At 34.4% G+C, this 24,269-nt stretch overlaps 1 protein-coding gene and 1 non-coding gene across 20 annotated transcripts in view; both read left to right on the top strand.

Annotated features, from left to right (window-relative positions):
* The window catches only part of CCAR1 (cell division cycle and apoptosis regulator 1), a 44,220-nt gene extending 24,344 nt beyond the window's left edge, over positions 1-19,876 (top strand). For 13 of the 19 annotated variants that reach the window (XM_081568792.1, XM_081568812.1, XM_081568815.1 and 10 more), the window contains 13 exons: positions 463-629; positions 1,370-1,580; positions 2,399-2,482; positions 3,928-4,113; positions 8,461-8,652; positions 10,420-10,659; positions 11,017-11,128; positions 16,004-16,083; positions 16,675-16,821; positions 17,491-17,611; positions 17,850-18,035; positions 18,746-18,951; positions 19,530-19,876. In XM_081568792.1, the coding sequence (XP_081424918.1) occupies positions 463-629; positions 1,370-1,580; positions 2,399-2,482; positions 3,928-4,113; positions 8,461-8,652; positions 10,420-10,659; positions 11,017-11,128; positions 16,004-16,083; positions 16,675-16,821; positions 17,491-17,611; positions 17,850-18,035; positions 18,746-18,951; positions 19,530-19,589 (1,992 nt within the window). In that variant the 3' untranslated portion in view covers positions 19,590-19,876. Of the gene's footprint in view, positions 1-462; positions 630-1,369; positions 1,581-2,398; positions 2,483-3,927; positions 4,114-8,460; positions 8,653-10,419; positions 10,660-11,016; positions 11,129-16,003; positions 16,084-16,674; positions 16,822-17,490; positions 17,618-17,849; positions 18,036-18,745; positions 18,952-19,529 lie in introns of all 19 variants that reach the window. The other 6 variants (XM_081568802.1, XM_081568804.1, XM_081568801.1 and 3 more) reach the window with 1 other exon arrangement.
* LOC145540070 (small nucleolar RNA SNORD98) lies at positions 267-331 on the top strand. The gene has a single exon (XR_014078197.1). It is a non-coding gene; the product is annotated as a small nucleolar RNA SNORD98 (small nucleolar RNA).
* Positions 19,877-24,269: the final 4,393 nt, after the last annotated feature.

The following is a 24,269-nucleotide window of genomic DNA, read 5'->3' as shown; positions in this document are numbered from 1 at the left end:
TTTAAAAATACTACATTTTAAATTTTGTCGATTTGTTTTATAACTTATTTTAATATAGTTACGGCAGTGATGTAGGTGTTTTTCTCATTGCACATTATGGCTGTATCTTATTTGTATGTCACTAGTTCAGCTGTCGTTTTGATGCTATATATTTGAAGCATAATAAAATCTTAGTGGATTTAGTGTATCTGGATGCTCTTAAAGTTTGAATTATAGCTTGTTTCTTTAAAAGAACTTTTTATCTGAGGAAATACTTTTAGAAGGATGAGTTATGATGTGTAAATCCTATTCCATTGCTGAAATGCAGTGTGGAACACGATGAACTGAACTCTTCCTTGACTGACAGATACCAGAGGTAGTAAAAATGGTATTGGAAAGGTTTGTTCCTTTCCTTTTCAAGTATTTAATTTGTAATTTGACGGGTTACATAATACATGTAAATGATTCTTTGTTTTAAATTAGTTTTTAGTGGGCATGAAAGGCAAGGATGAAGCCATGGCCATTGGAGGCCATTGGTCTCCTTCGTTGGATGGACCAGACCCAGAAAAAGACCCCTTTGTGTTGATTAAGACTGCTATTCGTTGTTGTAAGGCTCTGACAGGCATTGATCTAAGTGTATGCACACAATGGTAAGTACTAATTCATTTCTTGATTAGCAATATTTTTCTAATAGTTGATGTAGATGTTCTTGTCCATCAGCCTTCTCCCACCCCCACCACCTGTACTTTAGCAATCTTGATCATGCAGATAATCTCAAAGGAAAATGCTCATTTGTAGCAAAAGTTTATTTGGTGCCAAAAATGTTTGGGGGAAAAGGATTAAGAACTAATCGAAATAAACTGAAAATATTAATGTTTTGTTACGCTGTACTTTGGAAGTTGGATGTATGTTGAAAATATTTTTCATTTCATGCATAGCTGGAGAAGATCGTCAAGAGAGAACTTCATTTCATTATAATTCTTTTGTTATAAAATGATGTAGTTGCTGATTATTTTTGTTCAGCCATATTTTCTCTTGAGGCTTATTTGTCTTGTGTATTTTAGTGTATTTCTTGTGATTTAATTGAGAACATTCTTTTTTTAGCACATGAAATCTGAACAGCTATCCAGCTTCTTCAGGTATTCTCTAAAATATGGGTAGCTCTGTAATCAAACTTGACAATGCCTTGGGGAACATATTCTTCTTTTAACCATAAAATATTGTACAAATGTACCAAAAGAGGAACTATGGCTTCTATAATTTTTTTTTCTTTAGACCAACCTCAAGTTCTTGCAGCAAAATTTCTTTACTTGATGTGCTACAAGTGAACTAGGGTCTTTAAAATGTATTTTAGAATTTTTTTTCCAACATGCTTCTTCCCTTGCAACAGGTACCGTTTTGCAGAGATTCGCTACCATCGCCCTGAGGAGACCCACAAGGGGCGTACAGTTCCAGCTCATGTGGAGACAGTGGTTTTATTTTTCCCGGATGTTTGGCATTGCCTTCCCACCCGCTCAGAGTGGGAAACCCTCTCCCGAGGATACAAGCAGCAGCTGGTCGAGAAGCTTCAGGGTGAACGCAAGGAGGCTGATGGAGAACAGGCACTGAACGCTAATCCCTTTTTCTATTTCCGCTTCTCACAGGCACAGGAACACAGGCACAAATGCACACCACACACTACATAACAAACACACATGGAGGAACATAACTGGGAACAGCGACTGGTAATCCAGCTTTCAGCAGTATAGTTGTATGTTCTTTTGTCTTAAAAAAAATTTGTCTATTATGCTAACTTTAAGAGTGCTGAGACCTCAAAGGAAAATAAGTTGTGCTTAAATTGCACAGAATTTTGTTTTTATCATAGGTCTAGTTGCTGGAATCTGGGACCAGTTGTTGAGCAAGATTCAGTATTAAGCCATTTTAAACATTTTGCCATTTTCTAAAATTTAAAAAATTTTCTCTTTCACGGTCATCATTTCTAGTCATGGATATTTGAAATTGGACAACCACAAGTCTGAGAGATTTGAAATTTCAGGCTATGTGGCGGCATCTTTGGTACATTTGAAAGGTCTGACTAAATCAGTCTTAACTTTGGGTGGTTTGAAAATTGGGGCAAGATCACACACTGTGTGGTTAGTGGAGAACCGGCAGTGTTTGTGCATCCCTGATATCCTTTGTGTTGTAATTTATCACCCTTTTGTGTTTCACAGATCTGGCTTTGATTGGCTGATGAGTGTCTTTGTGATCAGTTAAAAGTGGTAGAATGTATGTACGTGGATTTGCCTAAATAATAACTTTAGGAGAAGACAATCTGAAACATTTGTGACCTTGCACAGATCAGCAACAGACTTGTAAAAATAAATTAACCTTTATTTTAAGGTTTCAGAATAGTAATTCTGTTCTTAACTTTGTATATCAGGATGAAGAAGAGAAGGATGATGGTGAAGCTAAAGAAATCTCCACTCCTACCCATTGGTCTAAACTTGACCCAAAGACAATGAAGGTAACTTTGAAAGTAATGATATTTAATTAGAAATCTATGAACAGGAATAGAGGATATTGTAGACAATAGTTTTTCAGATATAAGTCATTAAAAATGAAGTCCGCTGGTTATATATAAAATTCTGTGTTGTATTTGTGTGTGCAAAAATTAAATAGTTCAGCCAATATCTGTTGAATGTAATATACATATGTGTATGGTGTGAGCAATGTTGTTTTCTGATTTGGGAACTGACCAAGAGTTGGAATTTCTGCACTTAATTAACTTAAATTCCAGGAGAAGGAATGAAACATAGAAAAAGATTATCCAGTTTTTAATTGAATTTAAAAGTAAACTGTGGATTCATAATACATCTGAACTAGGAAGAAGGTAATTTAAGACCCTGTTTTGAAAATCTTTGATTAATACTTACTAGTTTTTCTTTGCTTCCCAAGGTCTTTGGACCTGTTATCTTTTGATGGTGTTGCATCTCTGGGTCTATACTGTGAATGTAGATCTAGAGAGTCACATACATAAATTCTACGTAGATCAGAAACTTGCTTGCTTTTGCAGCTTTCTGTTTATTAACACATAAAAGCTGACCTTTTGGTTAACTTCTGTCCTCAGCAAAATCACAATTTTTCTTATGAAACTATAGTTTTTAAGCCAACATTGGTTTTTAGTAAGTAGAGAATGTATATCATAATTTTTGACACTCTTGCACTACTCCTCAACATCAGTTTTCCTCAACATCAGGTTTAATGTAGAATCCTATAGATTCAGAAGATTAGATTAAGCCTGCAGCCTCAAGAAATTTTTGTCTAACTGATGGCTTCTCTATTGATTCTTAGTTTAAAACTTGTATTTCTTTTGACTATAAATATTATGCATGCTTATTTTAAAAATTAGTGTAACATAAAATATTGAAGAAAAAATGACTCAAGCCCATCACTCAAACAGAGCAACCTTTCTTAAAAATTAGATGTATTATCTTCTGTTATTTTTTCTGGGTATAAAGTAGTTGGTTGGTTGGTTCTAAACATGTTGTATGAAAAAGTTGCCATCTCATCCTTTTCAATTAATAATAGTGTTTCCCATGTAATTTATTTTTAAATGTTTTACACTGTTCCATTCAAATGATGTACTGTTTTTTCCTTAGGTATTAATATTACTCTTTTATTGGATATTTTGATTCTTCACAGTTTTGGATAGCGGGATAATGACAAAGAATGTATAAAAAGGTTTTTTTTCTTGTGTATAAGTTATTTCCTTAGGGTAAATTCTCAGAGACTAGAATTTCTAGGTCAAAGAGCATTAACTTCTTTGAAAGCATTTTTACAAATATTTTATGAGCTGTACAAGGGTCCCTTTCACCAAAACTTAAAAAAATCATACAGAAGATCATTGCATGATTCCTTATTTCATGATCCTGTTTCCATTTTCTGTGTTTTTATGCTGCGTATATTTAGGTAAATGATCTCCGAAAAGAATTAGAAAGTCGAGCTCTTAGTTCCAAAGGCTTAAAATCCCAGTTAATAGCCCGACTAACAAAACAGCTTAAAGTAGAAGAGCAAAAAGAAGAACAAAAGGAATTAGAGAAATCTGAGAAAGAAGAGGAAGAGGAGGATGATAGGAAATCTGAAGATGATAAAGAGGTATATACTAAATAATTTTAATACTATTAAACTTAATATTGGTTTATAGGGTTCTTCAAATATGTATGTGTATATACTTCTATTAAGATATAAGTTACATAATAGTAAAATTCATCCTTTCAGTGAACAGTTGTGCAAGTCTTGACACATACATATGGCCGTTTAACCACCACCACTGTCATATATAAAAAAGGTCTGTCATCCCCTAAAAATAGCTTATATTAATACCTCTGTGTAAGCATTTTTTTCTCCTACCTGGTTAGCCTCTGGAAGCCACTGACCTGTTTTCCTAAAGTTTTGCCTTTTCAAGTATATCATGTAAATTGAATTATATAACCTTTTGAGTCTGATCTCTTTAACTTAACAAAATGCATTAGAGATTCACCCATTTTTATTGTGTGTTTCTGTACTTTTTAGTTGCTAAATAATATTCCACAGCATCAATGTATCGGTGTTTATTCATTCTTCACTTGAGAGACATTTGAATGATTTCTGTAAGTCAGGTGTTTTCAGTCCTTCTTCTTAAAAATGAATAATAATGTTTTAGATATTAAAAAATCAGAGAAGATTTGCTTGACAGAGCTATTAAGTTCAGAGATTGAGTTCTAGTGAAGTGCTTGGCTGAGAATTTTGCTGCTTTAAAGCTATGTGCTTGATTGCATCTCAGTTCTTAAGACTCAGAGGCCGTTCATTCAGTCTTGTTTGTGCCTCAGTCTTACATGTGCAGAAGAATAACTCCTGGGTGTTTTCTGAATTTGAAACATGGGGATGTCAGAAGTGTGTTACACCAACAGTAATTGGATAAACCGACATTATGTGTGTAGTAATGGAATGTATTGTGAAAGTAACACATCATTATTTATTAAGCCTTCCTACCAAAAATGTTTTACCTTAATCGTAAGAAAACAGATTTAGAATGTATGTAATTTTACAAAGCAGCTTGTCTTAACTTTTTATAAATGTTCATGTGATGAAAGTAGAAAAATGGTTTAAAGAAGGTTAATAATGACAACTGAATGCGTTGAGTGAAACTCGACTGGACCCTGGATCAGGTTGGGGAGGGGCGGGGAAGCCATTAACAGTATTTTTGAGATAATTGGAGAAATTTGATTATGGATGTAATGGTAGATTTGATAGTGAAATTATCTCAGAGTTGGCCAGCAAGAGGCATTTCAAGTTGACTTCTCTGTTCTTGGAAATAGCCCTATGTCATCTTTTGAGAACTTTGCTTATTTTGCATTGTGATACAAAGCGTTTTAGTCTCATTGATTGCTATCCCTGCCCTGTTTCTGAAATCACCCATTTCCCCAGGAAGCCTTGGTACCTTTTAGTGAAGAATGGCACATTGTATTTACTGTGGTATGTACATTGAAAGCGATGAGCTTACACTAATAACTCTAGTTCTACTCCAACATTCACAGACTTCATTCTGGTTTTCTCTTTCCATGTATCTTAACACCTTTCCCCAATAACGAGAAACATACCTTCTATTATACTTAATGGATTTGCTTACTTCCTCAGTTATACATCACACTCCCTCTCCAATCTGTATATCCTCCTTATTCCACTTTAGTCTTATTTCCTGTCCTGTACTTTCTCTGTATGGATGCCCTCCTTGCTTCATTTGGATATCAGTGCCTGATAACTGGGCAGCTCTTCTACTCTGGGCCACTGTAGCTCTAAACTTTTTTCACCAACCTCAATCCCGTGTAGACACCTGCTTTGCTTGTAGGAATTGCTTTAGAATTGAATTGTTGAGAACAGCAACAGAAGAAAGCAGATTTTCACTTTTTGATGTTAGTGGGTAGTGGTCCTCAAATCCTAAATCCATTGATTTATTAAGGTTAAAAATGGTGGTATTATAATTCTTACTTTGTTTTCACATATTCCTCTCATCTGCTGTTTTGGTTACACAGTGGTACAGGTTTGCCTTTTGGTAAATTCATGTAGAAGAAGGCAGGATCAATACTTGATTGTTCTCTTTCTTTTTAAAATACAGAATGTTGGGATTTCTCTGGTGGTTCAGAGGTTAAGATTCTGCGCTTCCACTGCACAGGGCAAGGGTTCAATCCCTAGTTGGGGAACTAAGATCCCAAATATGGCACAGTCTGCTTGTATATTTTGGAGATTAATTCTTCGTCAGTTGCTTCGTTTGCTATTATTTTCTCCCATCTGAGGGCTGTATTTTCACCTTGCTTATCGTTTCCTTCTTTGTGCAAAAGCTTTTAAGTTTAATTAGGTCCCATTTGTTTATTTTTGTTTTTATTTCCATTACTCTGAGAGGAAGATCATAGAGGATCTTCTGATTTATGTCAGAGAGTGTTCTGCCTACGTTTTCCTCTAAGCGTTTTATAGTTTCTTGTCTTACATTTAGATCTTTAATCCATTTTGAGTTTATTTTTGTGTATGATGTTAGAAAATATTCTAGTGTCATTCTTACAGGTGGTTGACCAGTTTTCCCAGCACTACTTGTTAAAGAGATTGTCTTTTTTCCATGTATATTTGAGGGGTTTTTTTTTTGTTTTTCCATACAAATTGTGAAATTATTTGTTCTAGTTCTGTGCAAAATACCATTGGTAGCTTGATAGGGATTGCGTTGAATCTGTAGTTTTCTTTGGGTAGTATACTCATTTTCACTATATTGATTCTTCCAATTCTGGAACATGATACTATTTCTCCATCTGTTTGTGTCATTTTGATTTCTTTCATCAGTGTTTTATAGTTTTCTACATATAGGTCTTTTGTTTCTTTAGATAAGTATATTCCTAAGTGTTTTATTCTTTCTGTTGAAATGGGATTGTTTCCTTAATTTCTTTTTCTGTTTTCTCATTGTTAGTGTATAGGAATGCAAGGGATTTCTGTGTATTGATTTTATATCCTGAAACTTTACTATATTCATTGATTAGCTCTAGTAATTTTCTGATGGTGTCTTTGGGGTTTTTTATATAGAGGACCATGTCATCTTCTAACAGAGTTTTACTTCTTTTCCAGTCTGGATTCATTTTATTTCTTCTCTAATTGCTGTGGCTAGGACTTCCAGAACTGTGTTGAATAGTGTGAAAGTGGGCACCCTTGTCTTGTTCCTGATTTTAGAGGAAATAAAGCATTACCTGTTGAGTTTATTTGCTTTTTTATTCCTTTATTCTAAATTTCTGGAACTATCTTTTCTGATTGTTCCCTAAATTCTGTTGCCTCATTTTCTACTTTTAAAATATTTACTCATGTTGTTCTTTCATATCTTGTAACATTTTCTTTATGGCTTTTAGCACATTTTAAAATAGTAAGTTAAGGTTTTTCTATCTGTCTTTTGGCTATGTCTTCTGGTTCACTTTCATTGTCTGCCAGAGATGTGATTCTGCTCCTTATTCTCTCTCCCCGCTTTTTTTTTTTTCCAATAATAACTTTGCATGGAATTTGACCAAAGTACCTTTCTGTTGCTGATTTTTATGTGAATGTGGTTTTTCTAAAGTTTGTTAGAAGGAGGTTGCTTCAGATAGCTTGTCTGACTTTATAGAGCTCTATGTTCTGTTATTTTCTTGTTCTGCCAAAAAATATGGTGGCTTGCTGAGATTTCTATCTTTATTGCCATCTGTCACTTTTTATCTGGACCTTCTCCTCCCACGTCTCTATTCTCTCTGTAATTCCTGCCCTATTCACTATTGATTCTACTCCCAGAAGTTTCTCCTCAGTTTGGCCTGTGCTGAAAGGATGCCCTGGTAAGTCAGCTTTGCAAGTTCATAGGTAGGCCTAGAACGCCTTGGCCATTTTAGATCTTAACACTGACCCCTTGTACTCACTCACCTTTTCCTAGTTTCAGCTACTATTTTTAAATTTATCTGCTGTGCTTTCCATCGCCTGTTTTATGGTTTTCCCATTCTTAGATTCAGCAGGTAACCTCATTGCTTCCTTCTGCTTCCCCTGTACACAGATGTCAGTAACACATAGATGTTTTAGATCTTGTGACTTTCTCCCTCCTACTTGGGGATTTGTGGAAATACCTTGTCATATCATTTTGTTGTGAATATACATGGATTTTGGTTTTGGTATCTAGATTATACTGTCTCTTTTTTAAATGTGGGGATTGCCCCATTTTCCCAGAATATCCTGATTTATATGATGGTAATAGAGGTTTGTGGGGTCTTTTCCCTCTTTAGAAGGCAGCAGCTTACCCTGGAAAATTAGAGAATTGGGAGCCATAAAAGTGGCTATCTTCTTTAGTAAATTTAAACTTTGTTCTCTTCTTAGCCCTTAAAGTTGATTTTATTATTGTTAGAAATTCACCCTTTTTCTTTTGGTATGATACATAATGTATGTGGAAGTTTAACCATTAAAATTTCAAATATGTAGGAAGAAGAAAGAAAACGTCAAGAGGAACTGGAACGCCAGCGTCGGGAAAGAAGATATATTTTGCCTGATGAGCCAGCTATCGTTGTACATCCAAACTGGGCTGCAAAAAGTGGCAAGTTTGATTGTAGCATCATGTCTTTGAGTGTGCTTTTGGATTACAGATTAGAGGATAATAAAGAACATTCATTTGAGGTAATGTTTTACGTTTGAATTGGGGTCCAAATAAGGCTCACATATTTTGATTGGTCAGTATATCTCAAATCTCTTTTGAGTGCCTCCTTCATTGTTTCTGTTTTTAAAATTTTCCTTACAGTGTATTTTTTTATGGGAACAACCAGGTGATGTTTCCTACAAACTCACTTTTGTTGATTGCATTCCTGTGATATGGTTTAAATGTTTGGCTTTTCTTTTTCCCATAAATTGATAGTTGGATCTAAAGTCTTAGTCCAGTTCAGGTGCAGTCATTGTTTTTCTTCGACTGCTTCACAAGTAGTGGTGGGTTTTTTGTTTTTTATCAGGATATCAGGAGTTATAATACAATAATGTCTAATTGCCGCTCTTGGGAATGTAGCAGCACTTTATTATTTACTGTAGAATTAAAATACCATTTAGTGGGATTGAAACTGTTACATCTGACTGATTCAGGTGTAAGATAAAATAATTGATGTTTATCTTTTCCGCATGAATCTATTTCTTTGTATCATTACTTAGGAGCAGCTTTACAACATAATTGGTCATTTTTCAAAATAGTTGAAATGCAGTTCTCTTTCTATGTAAGTGAATGGTTCATTCTTTAAACAAAACGGTATAAGATATGAGTTTTGTAAATAGCCTTATGAAATTATAATTGTATACAATTATTGTATCTTACCAATATATTTCACATTGTTTCATTTGAAAATTATATTGTAAAAATCAGTCATACCTACTTGACCCAGAAGGTCATTCACTGTCCACCAGATGGTAAGATAAAAGTGATGTTTGCAAACAAATACAGAGGGCTACTGAGCTTATTAAACATGAAGTGCATGCTTATTCATCTTGATGCAAAGTATGTTACAAATATTAAGTGTTTACAGTTTTTGAAAAATTGAAAATTCCAGTAAATCAGTGTCCTTAAACATCATATGCTATATGATTTTATTTTTATTACCAGTTGCTATAAATTTAACTCTTAATAGTGCCTCTCATGCAGTAGTCATTTAAGAAATAAATTAATGAAAAAAATAGTCTTTGATAGCTCTACTTATAATGTATATACTGTATCTCTAATGGATATTGTTAGAGGATCTCAAATTAATGGCATACAGTGGAAAACAGTGATTTGAGAAACAGACATCTGCTCGCAAAATGTTCCTTTATTTTATTCTTCTCCATATAACATATCCGCTTAGTTAATTTCCTTTTAATCTATCATTAGAATGTAAGTCATTTTTGTATATGAATTTAACATCACTTTTCAAATGTCACTTGATCAGAAAGGCCATCTCTGGCTGTACTCTTATTACTCTCTATGCTCTTACCCTGCTTGTTTTTATTATAATTTGATACTGATTTTGTTATTCCATATTTTGACCCCCTAGATTAGTTATTTTATGAGAGTTGGGATTTTTATCTGCTTTCTTCACTTCTGTGTCCACATTGTTGAGAACAGTCCTGGTAAATAGTAAGCATTTCATAAAAACTTGGAGAGTACATCTTGTTGATACACATGATAAAGTCATGCAGTTATTTTTTAAACTGTTTGGTCAAAAGTATACTAAACACAGTATTTATATCTTCAGAAGAGTTTTTGAGGATTTTGAGGCTTCTTGGCATCATTGACATCAATTATTAAAATTTATTGTTAGTGCACATTAATTGTTGGATGTGACAGATCGTTGTATGATAAATTACTGATTTGCTGGATTGCTCAGTTTCTGTCTAAGTTGGCTGGATTACTGTTTGTCTTTTTTGTAGGTTTCATTATTTGCAGAGCTTTTCAATGAAATGCTTCAAAGAGATTTTGGTGTCAGAATATACAAATCATTATTGTCTCTTCCTGAAAAAGAGGATAAAAAAGAAAAGGAAAAGAAAAGCAAAAAAGATGAGAGAAAAGATAAAAAAGAAGAAAGAGATGATGAAATTGATGAGCCAAAACCCAAACGGAGAAAATCAGGCGATGATAAAGATAAAAAAGAAGATAGGGATGAAAGGAAGGTCTGTAATTATTTCTATGACCAGCAGCTTGATTTAGTTTTCTAATTAGTCTTCTGTAGTGTAGCATAGAACAATAAATTTCATCGGAATAGTGAAATATAAAAGTCAAACTAAAAAGTTTTAGTGTATTATTAGAAATTTAAGTCTTTTGAATTAAACCTATATAAGCATGTATAACTAGTTTTGTTTATTCTATTTTTAAGTTTGAGATATATAGCATGATGGCTTATGTATGTTGTGAATGATAAATGTATATTATTGTTATAAGATATTTGTAATGTGATACTATTTCAAGTAAATTTGGTGAATTTAATTTTTTTGAGATCTTGCTTAATTTTAAGAGATTTTAAATTACAGAAAGAAGACAAAAGAAAAGATGATTCTAAAGATGATGATGAAACTGAAGAAGATAATAATCAAGATGAATATGATCCAATGGAAGCAGAAGAAGCTGAGGATGAAGAAGATGGTATGATTCATTTATTTCCCCTTAGGATGAAAACTACAATTTTTGCTTGGTGACTTCATATCACTGAAATGTATAATTATAATAATTTTTAGAATAGGAAAGGTAAAATATTCTCTGGTGAAAATATGTTATATTAAGTACTGTTAATATATTAAGTACTATTTTACTAATTTTTAGGTGAGAGGATTGTTTTAAGAAATCTTTAGTTTTGACTGTCATATATTCCACATATAATTAATGCTTATTCAACTTGAGTGGAAGAATTTTCCCTAAAAACAGTGTTAAAGTGTGTCATGAAAAGGTTATAATCTTCCTTAGAAAACTAAAGTATGTTTTTAAATTTTGAAGGCTGTCATCTAAGCAAAAGAGTATATCTAACATTCAGATTGAATTTAAAGACTAATAATAAACACTTGCATATCTATCACCCAAGTTTTAAATAATAGACTTTTACCAGTAGTAATGATACTCAAAATGCTTTATAGTAGATGTCTTGACTACTCATATATGCCAGCTCTATAGTACATATGGAGTACCACTGAATATTCGTTTCCATGTAGATTTGGGACTTTTAAAAAAAAAAAAATTTTTAGATGAGAAAAGCTAAGTTTTCTTTGTAATACCTATCTCTGAGAATTACTACTGCTTAAGGTATTTTTGGTTTGCCTCTCCATTTTTTTCTTTATACCCTAGCATTTTAATTTTCTTCTAATTGATGAAAATATTCAAACATACAAGAAGCTGAAAGAATGGAACACAAACGAAGTTGAACACCTTATACCCAACAGTTGATTCATTAGTTAATATTTTATCTTATTTATGTTCTTTGTGTTTATATGTGTTTCTGATCCATTTTAAAGTAGAAATTCTTCAGGTTGCCTAAGAAAAGACATTCAACTCAGTAGCTGCTGCTGCTAAGTTGCTTCAGTCTTGTCCAACTCTGTGCGACCCCATAGACGGCAGCCCACCAGGCTCCCCTGTCCCTGGGATTCTCCAGACATGAACACTGGAGTAGGTTGCCATTTCCTTCTCCAATGCATGAAAGTGAAAAGTGAAAGTGAAGTTGCTCTGTCGTGTCCGACTCTCAGCGACCCCATGGACTGCAGCCTACCAGGCTCCTCCGTTCATGGGATTTTCCAGGCGAGAGTACCGGAGTGGGTTGCCATTGCCTTCTCCATCAACTCAGTAGCAGTGATATAATATACATATATCACTATTTCTTTTATCTTCATTACCTGCTTTGCTCAATGAAGATTAGCCCTTTTTACAATGCCATTTTTTTCTCCCCCATTCTCCCAGTATTGTTTTAATCACTGCTTTAGTTAAATTACTGAACACTGTTCTCATTTTGTTTTATGTCAGAATGTGCTGGCTTTCATCTTTTAATTGTTCTTTATTCCTTTTCTACTGTGTAACTCCCTTAGTGGTATTCTTTTCCATTCTCCTGACTTTAAATACTATGTACCTGTATTGACAGTTCTCAAATTTATCTCTCAAATCAGGCTTCCCTTATTCTTTCATGTCAACTGCCTATTTGTCATCTCCACTTACCTGACATTTCAAAATAAACATGTCTAATACTGAACTTCTGCTTTTCCTCTTCACCATAAAGAAAACATACAAATCCTCTGACTCTTGATGGCAATCTCATCCTTATAGTTACTTGAGCTAAAATCTAGGAGTCATCCTTGGGTTTTTTTTTGTTTGTTTTCGTCATATTCCATTTCCATTCTATCAGGAGGTCAAATTGCCTCTGTCTTCAAAATATACCCAGAATCAGACCATTTGTCACCAACTTTATGGGCTTCCCTGATGAATCAGATGGTAAAGAAGCCCATCTGCAATGCAGGAGGAGGCCTGAGTTTGATCCCTGAATTGGGAAGATCCCCTGGAGAAAGGAATGGCTACCCACTCCAGTATTCTTGCCTGGAGAATTCCATGGACAGAGGAGCCTAGTGGGCTACAGTCATTGGGGTCACAAAGAGTCGTACATGACTGAGTAACAAACATTGTCACTTTCACTTCTGTTTTTTTCACTAGTGTAGCCCTAAGGCAACCCATGCCTGGATTATTTTAATAGCCCCCTACCTGGTTTCCCTCCCTATACCCTTCCTCTAAAGTCTCTTTTCAGTACAGTTGCTAGAATAACCTTTGTGTAAAACAATAGGGATTTATTTAAATGCATTTTGACATAGACATGCAGTTAAATTCTGGGCAGTCATTGAAAAAGTAGGTAGGGGATAGTGATGTGGAAACGATTACCAAATAGGTTTTATACACAGCATGTTCTAAGATTTGAGCAGTGATTACTTGGAATTTTTAAAAATGTTTTAAAATTAGGTTTCTGGAGAGATGGTTTTGAAAGTGACACCTTTCAAGTTAAACAGTCAATGGGTCATGTTTGTAAAATGTGAATAATGAAAGAGAATACTTAACCATTTCATAATTGAGGAAACTGCAGCTCTTAGCAGTAAATTAATTTATCCATGGTAATAAAGAAGCAGTTGAACCACTCTGTGCTTTATATGAAATAATTAGGTTCAAAACACATGGTCTTTCTCTTTCTTAATACTGCTTATTACTGTTCTAATATATATCACAAACTCACGCATTTTAAATGTATGTAATTTAGTTTAATAATTTAACAATATAATAATTCCTAATAACTTTATAGAATTGTGAAACCATCACCACAATCCAGTAGTTTTAGAACATTTGTCTGTTTCTCTTTATTTATTTATTTTTTGACTGTGGTGGGTTTTTATTGCTACACATGGGCTTTGTCTAGTGGTGAGCAGTGTGCGGTCTTATGGTGGTGGCTTCTCTTGTTGTGGAGCACAGGGTCTTTGCACACAGACTTTAGTAGTTGCAGTGTGTCAGGTTAGTAGTTGTGGCTCACTGGCCTAATTGCTCCACAGAACATCGAATCTTCCTTGGACCAGGTATTGAACTGGTGTCCCTGTATTGCAAGACGAATTCTTAACCACTAGACCACCAGAGAAGCCCACTGTTTTCTTTTTTTTAATAACAACTTGAGATGTAATTCATGTATCAATCATTTCACCCACTTACAAACATGTAACTCACTGGTTTTTAATATATCCACAATTTTAGACAACATTTTGTATAAATAGAATCATGCAATATGTGAAATTTTTTTTTTTTTTGGTGACTGGCTTCTTTTCACTTAGCATAATGTTATCAAGGTTCGTGTGTGTTTTAGCATGTATATTCTATTTAATACAAAGTTTTCTCTACATTACTACTGTTTGCATACAACTTCTCACTTAAGACAGTCCTTCCCAGAGTGTTCCAAAATATTAACTGGCATCAAGCTTAGTAAAATATTCTAGGGTCAAATAAATTTGGGAAACTTGGGCCAAAAGCAAAGGTTTACATGTTTTACTACAGAATTTCTTAGCTGCTTATTTATATTGTGTATGTTCAAGAAGAATATAGCATGAATTATTTATGAATATATGCTCTGTAATATTGCAAAGACTACTCAACTCCTTATGTTTACTGTATCTTGTATTTTACCAACAAACCCTTTGTTACTCTGAGCTTTCTCATGGAGATCCATTTGAAAGATCCAGAAACCTCTAGAACTAAAATTTCTTTTAAAATTGTTGATCATTAAATATCTGCAAAAAAACTCTTTAGTTTTGAAGGCTAAATCTAAGATGAAAGAGTTGGCTGGGTTGGTTTCTTCCAAGGGCTGTGAGGAAAGGTTCTATTCCAGGCAACTCTGATCAGCTTGTAGATGGCTATCTTTTCCCCATATTCTCATATTGTCTTCTGTCTGCATGTGTCTGCATACAAATTTCTCCTTTCTGTAAGGACACCAGTCATTGAATTAGAGCCCTCTCTGATAATCTCATTTTAACTCAGTTTTATCTCTGCATAGGCCATTTTTCCAAATAAGGCAACATTCTGAAGTATTAGGGGCTTAGGACTTCAACTTAGGCATTTTAGGAGGTAAGAACTGAATCTATAAGCCGATTTACTCTTTAATATTAGCTGAATATCAAGCTGGTAATGGTGTTTACCTGAGGGTGGTGGCTAAGGTCTTCAAAAACTGGGTAGCCTATGGATAGGTAAGAGAAAGGAGTTTACTTTTTTGTCAGTTTTGTTTATTTATTTATTAAGAATAATTTATCCAATTTCCTGGGCTTCCGTGGTAGCTCAGATGGTAAAGAATCTGCCTGCAATGTGGAGACCAGGTTTGATCCCTGGGTGAGGAAGATCCCCTGAAGAAAGAAGGGAATTGCAACCCTCTCCAGTGTTTTTGCCTGGAGAATTCCATGGACAGAGGAGCCTGGCGGGCTACATCCATGGGGTGATAAAGAGTTGGATACAACTGAGCTTTAACTTTCATCCCATTTCCTATCTTTTATCATGCAAATCTGGATATTAGCATTGTTAGGTCTTCTTAATTATCAAAAAAGTTTCAATCTCACATACATTTTTATTTTGCAATAATGCATCTGCAGTTAGAGTTCCTATATTGGCTGTTTCTCCTTTAAGAAAATATATGTGCTCTTTTTTGAAAAAAATTGAAGTTTCAATCTTTTTGTATAAAATCTTTCATTTTTGGAAACTAATTCCCCCAAATACTTATTGAATTAAGTCCTTCTATTTAAATCAGTAAAAGTCCACTTTCTCCTTCCCTCTAATCTCCTTAAAAATTTCTTCCTGTTCAAGGCTATTTTATAATTGTTTCTTATAAAATCCAAACTATTTTTATTCATATATTTCTTCACTGTTGTATTTTATGAAAACTGATTAGTAATAGAAAAGTATTTTCAATCTGTGTGGTAGTTGGAAATTTATCTAGTAAATGAGTCTTTTGCTCCTGTTGTATTTACTGTATAGATCGAGATGAGGAAGAAAACAAACGAGATGACAAAAGAGATATTAATAGGTACTGCAAGGAGAGGCCCTCTAAAGATAAGGTATGTATTAAATACTGAAGTATGTTTGACATACATTATTAGTTTCTTATGTACAACACAATAATTTCCATTTCTTACGTAAAACATATTTATTATTAAACATAACACAGTGATGAACTTTATTGATCCTTGTATATCTATATAATACCACTCAGCAGACTTCAGTCAGTTGTATTTTGGTATTAGTGGTTATGTCAGATAATCAGTGGGCTTCCTAGTTGGCTCAGTGGTAAAGAATCTGCCTGCCAATGCAGGAGATGTGGGTTTGATCCCTGGGTTGGGAAGATTCCCTGGAGAAGGAAATGGCAGCCCATTCCAGTATTTTTGCCTGGGAAATCCCATGGAGAGAGGAGACTGGTGGGTTATAGTCCTTGGGATAACAAAAAAGTCACACACAACTTAGCGAGTAAACGGCAACAACAGATAATAAATATGGTTTTTTTATTTCTTCATACACGTAACCAGATCAACTCAATTTAGCTAAGATGAGACAAAGGTCTTTTCATGTTTTTGGTATATTATGGACACTGTCTAATTTTGACACTTTTCAGGGGTTAAAATTATGTACTACATCTTCTGCATTTTCTTTAGGAAAAAGAGAAGACTCAGATGATCACGATTAACAGAGATCTATTAATGGCATTTGTGTATTTTGATCAAAGCCATTGTGGTTACCTTCTTGAAAAGGATTTGGAAGAAATATTTTATACTCTTGGACTACATCTTTCTCGGGCTCAGGTAATCTTATCTTATAAATATTTGAAATGAAAAGCATTTTTAAATAACTCTTTTTAGTACCTTTGACTTTTTGAAATATAAAAGCAAATACAGGCCCAGTTAAACAATATTGAAATAAAGTGTAAGAAGTTAAAAGTCTCTTTCTCTAATTCTACTCCCTTGCCCTAGTATATAAACTTCTAGATCTTTTTGTAAGCAACTCATATGAGTTTATATATGATATTTCCAGTTTTATAAACAATACATGAAATCATTCTGGCGATATCTGAGACTTATTTTCATCTAATAATGTATCATCAGCATTCTGCCATGAAAATAGAGACCCATTTTGTTCTTTTTATTACTGCATAGTATTCCATGGTATAGGTGTACCTTTATTGCCTAAACTAGGCCCCAGTTGCTGAATGGCTGTCATTTTTTAGAACCACAAACTATGCTATAATATGTGTGTTTGTACATAAACTTTAATGTATGTGTTAGTGTTTCTTTCGATGTTGCTTTTTTTTTTTTAGAAATTTTTTTCAAGTGGTAATTTGAAATATAATTAGAGCATTTAGTTTTTAATTGTCTTCTCTAGAAACCTGAATTTCAAATTACCACTTGAAAAAAAATTTCTAAAAAAAAATCTTATTTTCGTCTTTTTAATTTGTTTACTTTCTTGCATAACAGGTAAAGAAGCTTCTTAATAAAGTAGTACTCCGTGAATCTTGCTTTTACCGGAAATTAACAGACACCTCAAAAGATGAAGAAAACCATGAAGAATCTGAAGCATTGCAGGAAGATATGCTAGGTTTGAGTATATTATTTTAAGATCATGCCCTTTTATAACTGTATTATTAATTTAAAAAGAAAATAACAGAATAAACTATGGTATCTTTTTTTTTTTTAAGTATGGTATCTTTTAGGGATTTCTTGGAGGTCTGGTGGTTGGCACTTCATGCTTCCACTGCAGGGGGTATGGTTTCAATCCCTGGTCAGAGAACTATGATCCCACATGCTGTAAAATAAAAGTATCTTTTATATTACAGGAAACAGATTGTTACTTCCAACACCAATAGTAAAACAGGAGTCAAAGGACGTAGAAGAAAATGTCGGCCTTATTGTGTACAATGGTGCAATGGTTGATGTAGGAAGCCTCTTGCAAAAATTGGAAAAGAGTGAAAAAGTACGAGCTGAAGTGGAACAGAAGCTGCAGTTACTAGAAGAAAAGACAGGTAAGGAAAAGCATTGGTATGTTGGTACTTTTAACACTCTACTGTTGTATATATATGTGCACACATTTATACATACCTGTACACATGCATATCCATACTTTATAGTGTAGATACATAATGTAACTTTACATTTGACTATTTCTGTTAAAGGTGGTAAAATTGCTTAATGAGAATTAATATTAGATCTTTATGTGTATTCTCAGGTTTGATTGTTTTATATCCTTTAATTCCTCCCGTAGTTCTGCTTAGTTTTCACCAGTTCGTGCTACTTTCTCTAGTCTGTGTAATCATCTAAAAAATGGAACTTGGTTTTAGAAGTAATACTTAGGTAAAGCTTAATTTAACTGAGTATTGTGAGTGAAAGTGAAAGTTGCTCAGTCGTGTCTCACTCTTTGTGACCCCATGGAGTATACAGTCCATGGAATTCTCCAGGCAAGAATACTGGAGTGGGTAGCCATTCCTTTCACCAGGGGATCTTCCCAACCCAGGGATCGAACCCAGGTCTCCTACACTGCAGCCGGATTCTTTACAAAGAAGCATTGCAGTGTGCTTTTTAACTGTTGAAATTGACACTTGTGGCCAGTTTAAGGAATTATATACACTTATTAGTCTCCTAACTTAAATATTTTTAACCTCAAGGTTAAATTGGAAATTTTAAGTGGTAAGATGGTGAATTTTGAATTTGATTTCTTTTTTTTTTCTTTTGACAGATAAAGATGAAAAAACCATATTAAATTTGGAGATTTCTAACAAAAACCTCTCTGGTGAACTTAGAGAAGTTAAAAAGGACCTTAGTCAGTTACAAGAAAACTTAAAGATTTCAGAAAACATGAATTTGCAATTTGAAAACCAACTGAATAAGACAATCAGAAACTTATCCACAGTAATGGATGAAATCCACACTGTTCTTAAGAAGGTTAGCTGTTTTTTACCTTCAACATTTTCATAGTTTATTCTTTTTCAGAAAAGCCTATCTATCTATGGAGTATTTAGTATTATTAAGCTCTTAGTGGCTTTTCTAACAGAAACTAGTGGTAGCATTCTGTCCTTTTCTCCAAATATAGTATTTTCCTAGAGCTTACTTCAGATGTCAACATGATTTACGTTCACAGACTTCTTTATAAACAAGATTTACTCATCTAGTAACTTAGTGCTGTTGTAAACTAACTGCAGTAATTGAGAGACCTTCTTTAGCCTGGGTCTCACTCAGAGAACAAGAAAAAAAAATCTCCACTTCAAGGACTGTATTATTGTTGTTAGTAATATATTTCTAAGAACCTCTGATTTCTTAGGACTTATATGGCTTTCTCAAATACTAAAAATCATTCTGCACAGAACTGAGAGATTTCTTTCAAATACTTGCCCAAGGGTTCACTTTTCCACAGATGGTGAAATGGGCTATCTGGAGTATCTCTGTTTATTGATGGCATTATTTTTTAAAGTTACATCTAAGAGAATCAAATAAAATATACTTTTTCTTTGTATATTTTATAGGATAATGGGAAGAATGAAGATAAAGATCAGAAATCTAAGGAGAATGGTGCAAGTGTATGATAAAATATGTGTAGCGACAAAGAATGGTGATAAATAATGTAATATATAAAATCATGATACAAGAATGAAAGTGATGCACGTTTGATTCTAGTAGTATAAATATCTGTTAGTTCAAATGATGTATAAAGTTTTATGAATGTGAGTCTTGCTTTTGAAAATTGCTTGTAATTCCTGGCATCCAAATTATTAAACACTCCTTGAGTGAGATAATTTTGCATTGCAAAATGTTTTAGGATGAACTTTGTTATAGTTTTAACCCCAATAAAGTTCATCAGTTTAATTGACAATAGTATTTAATTACAGATGTCATTTATTAAAAATCTGGAAAGTTGTGATTTTATTTATAGCATTATCATTACTAGTTTTTAAGAAAGATATATTAGCCTTTTAAAACCTCAATATAAATCATAAAACAGCATGCCACTTAAATTTTGCAAGTTTTTTGGAACACACATGTTTTTTTTTTCACTTGTTCTAAAATCCTAACTAGTCTCTAAAAACATTTATTAAAAATTTAATTCATCCAAAAGAGAGTACATCAAAAACTAAGAAAATAATAATCAGTGTTATTATATATGTTAGACTTTACATAAAACATAGTTTTGATGTTAATGTTAACTGTTTTAGTTTCCCAGAATAGCATGTATATTACTTTTAATTTTGAGGGCCTTTTTTTTTTTTAATGCAGTATATGTCACATGTACAGTTTAGTACCAAGCCAGTGGATGTCAGTATGATACCTTAAGTCTTATTTAATTAAAAATATTATTTTTATTAGTCTGTGTATCTCCTTCAGGATTTTAGATACATAAGAGTTTATTAACTAATTCAGTGAAAAGGTAGGAAATGTGGTGATACACTCTAAAGCAATGGTACTCAACAGGGTGTTAATTTACCCCCAAAAGACATTTAGCTATGTCTGGAGACATTTGTACCTGGCCCAGCTGGGTGAGTGCTGCTGGCATCTACTTGTTAGAGGCCAAGGACTTTGATGAATATCCTACTTTGCATATCATGCCCACCACTGCTGCCCGCCCGCCCCTACCCCTTCCCACGCACACACATAGCAAAGACTATTATCCAGCCCAAAATGACAGTAGTTGAAAAACTCTGGTCTAAAGGAATGTAGGGATAAATTCTGGTCTTTTGCTTGGAAGAGGGCATGCCATACAGCATGTGGGATCTTAGTTCCCTGAACAGGGATCAAACCCTTTGCCCCTGCATTGGGAGTGCGGAGTCTTAACCATTGGACCACCAGGGAAGTCCCCAAAATGACATGTCTTTGCAGTAACACTGAAAGCTGAATTGCAACTTAAGCAAAGAATCAGTTTATTTGTATATGAATAACCCTTCCTGGAATGTTTCACTGGCATAGAAATATATATTATACTAGAGTTCTTATGTTTTTTTGCTAGAATAATGATTTGGTGTTCTTGCAGTTTAATAAGAGAATGTAAGTGCCTTGTTACATACATATTAAGCTAAATGTAATCCACATAGCTCTTACTAAAATAGATTAAAATACCTGAAATTCTTTCAAACCAGTTTTTTTTAACCATAAATTACTTTTTCTGCTCTTAATGGTTTGTTGAACTTCTATGAAGTTGAACCACTGGTTGATCTGTAACTGTTCAGTTATTCTATAAGTGTTTCTGTTTCTTTACAGTAAGATAAATCATTATAGGATAGTTAGAAAGTTTTTCTCAGGTGGAAATCTTGGAGATAATTTTTAACTAAAAGACAGTGAAGAATATAGTTCTTTCATACAGTATGATTTTGAAAGAAAAACCATAAAGTCTACTTACCACACTCATTTTTGCAGAGATAGTTAAATGAGAATAATGGAGAATGGAGAAAAAAATATAAATCTTTCCATTATATTATTGCTTAAAGGTAAATTGGAAGTGGAAAGTGAGAAATTGTCTTTAGTGAAAATGAGGTAAAGGGAACTTGTTTGTGTCTTTCTAAACTCTTGGGTTTTTATTCAGAAGGAAACATGCAATCTATTCTTAAATTCTACCAACCGACATTGACCAAACCAAAAAAATTAATCAGGTAACAAAATAAGTCTGTGATAACATTTAATTTTGTTTTCCCATATTTTTTATGTTCTGGGTACCTGTTTTTACATTTGTAATGCTTGGTTCAGTCATTTTAAGACACTGAAATTTTAAGATTTTAATATTTTTTTCTGCATTTTTCCAAAGTCCTAGAAATTACTTCTCAAAATGTAACAGCACAAAAAATCCTTTTTAAAGATAATTATAGCAATAGTTAAACTTTATATGTATACACTTCTCACTCTCAAAAGAAACATGTAAAGACCCTGAACTGGGTAGGCTGGAGTAGGTGGGACAGATTAGCTGACGCCCTTTTTATCTGCCCATGCTGTGTACCCTATGGGGTTCTCTGTAGCATTTTACCTGTTACCATACATCTGAACCTCACCCCTTGTACAAGTATATGACTTGCAAAGAACAGTTCATCAATTATGTACCTCTGGGCAATTCATCCTCTCTTAAAACCCCAAGAGTGGCCAGGATATGGTGTTGTACCTTTGCTAAGGGACCAAGCTTTGGGGACTTGGGTCAAAAGTAGACTCAGGAGGAAAGACACTTGAAGATGCTTTTATATTTCTGGTAAATCTGTTTTCAGCACCAGTGAAGACGTGAACTTTTACACAGGAGCAAAGACCATGACAATCCGAAGAGTCTTAGCTCTTGGGTACCTTGCCTATGCTTCAGGTGAGAGGAAAATATTAGGTGCCTTTGTCTTATGAGCCACAGGTTCTTAGCTGAGAAAAGGAGGAAAAACTGATTTCTGCCACAGTGACAGTTGTGTTCTGCTGTAATACAGAGGCAGTCACTTCTTTCTGGTCAGAAAAGCAGCATTTGTTTAGAGGGCACAATAAAAAGTTTGGAAATTTCTAATTTTCTGCTAAAGGAAGCCATTTGAAATACATTAAAACATGGATGAGCTTGCTTATTAAAATATGGGTGAAATTTATTGTAACTGTATTAGGGAATTTACCTGTGGATATCTGTTCTCACAAGGCATTAAAGAATTTGGTGGAAACAGATAATGTTAATTGTACATAGCAAATAATAAAGACATTTTGTTCAGGTACCTAAATAGAATAGCTGACAATTCCAACAGAAAAGCTATATCTTCAGTGATTGGAAGACCCGAGGCTAATCTTAGTGAGTTCTCTTTCATCCAGGTGATAATTGACCCTTGAGAGGCTACTAAGCCTGAATTTTCTTAGCTGCTTAGATCTGTAAGTGGTGACTAGAATTCATCAAAACTATTACTGTGGAAACTATAGGGGTTGACATAATACTGAAGGGCTTTCAGAACATTCTGCTACTCATATTAATAGTGTAGAAGGGGCACTTGTTCTTGCTTCCTCCTATATGGCCCTTGTTCAGTTCAGTTCAGTCGCTGAATCGTGTCCGACTCTGCGACCCCATGAATCGCAGCACGCCAGGCCTCTCTGTCCATCACCAACTCCCGGAGTCTACCCAAACCCATGTCCATCGAGTCAGTGATGCCATCCAACCATCTCATCCTCTGTCGTCGCCTTCTCCTCCTGCCCCCAATCCTACCCAGCATTAGGGTCTTTTCCAATGAGTCAACTCTTCACATGAGGTGGCCAAAGTATTGGAGTTTCAGCTTCAACATCAGTCCTTCCAATGAACACCCAGGATTGATCTCCTTTAGGATGGATTGATTGGATCTCATTGCAGTCCAAGGGACTCTCAAGAGTCCAACACCACAGTTCAAAAGCATCAGTTCTGCGGCACTTAGCTTTCTTCACTGTCCAACTCTCACATCCATACATGACCACTGGAAAAACCATAGTCTTGACTAGACGGACTTTTGTTGGCAAAGTAATGTCTCTGCTTTTAAATATGCTATCTAGGTTGGCCATAACCTTCCTTCCAAGGAGTAAGCATCTTAATTTCATGGCTGCAATCAACCATCAGCAGTGATTTTGGAGCCCCAAAAAATTAAGTCTGACACTGTTTCCACTGTTTCCCCATCTATTTCCCATGAAGTGATGGGACCAGATGCCATGATCTTAGTTTTCTGAACGTTGAGCTTTAAGCCAACTTTTTCACTCTCCTCTTTCACTTTCATCAAGAGGCTCTTTAGTTCTTCACTTTCTGCCATAAGGGTGGTGTCATCTGCATATCTGAGGTTATTGATATTTCTCCTGGCAATCTTGATTCCAGCTTGTGTTTCTTCCAGCCCAGCGTTTCTCATGATGTACTCTGCATATAAGTTAAATAAGCAGGGTGACAATATACAGCCTTGATGTACTCCTTTTCCTATTTGGAACCAGTCTGTTGTTCCATGTCCAGTTCTAACTGTTGCTTCCTGACCTGCATACAGGTTTCTCAAGAGACAGGTCAGATGGTCTGGTATTCCCATCTCTTTCAGAATTTTCTACAGTTTATTGTGATCCACACAGTCAAAGGCTTTGGCATAGTCAATAAAGCAGAAATAGATGTTTTTCTGGAACTCTCTTGCTTTTTCGATGATCCAGCGGATGTTGGCAATTTGATCTCTGGTTCCTCTGCCTTTTCTAAAACCAGCTTGAACATCTGGAAGTTCACGGTTCACGTATTGCTGAAGCCTGGCTTGGAGAATTTTGAGCATTACTTTACTAGCATGTGA

The sequence above is a fragment of the Giraffa tippelskirchi genome, chromosome 2, assembly GCF_054371585.1.
Source record: "Giraffa tippelskirchi isolate mGirTip1 chromosome 2, T2T-mGirTip1v1.2.pri, whole genome shotgun sequence".
Taxonomy (NCBI): Eukaryota; Metazoa; Chordata; class Mammalia; order Artiodactyla; family Giraffidae; genus Giraffa; species Giraffa tippelskirchi.
The sequence above is the reverse complement of the archived record's forward strand: the minus strand, read 5'-3'. Positions and strand labels throughout refer to the sequence as shown.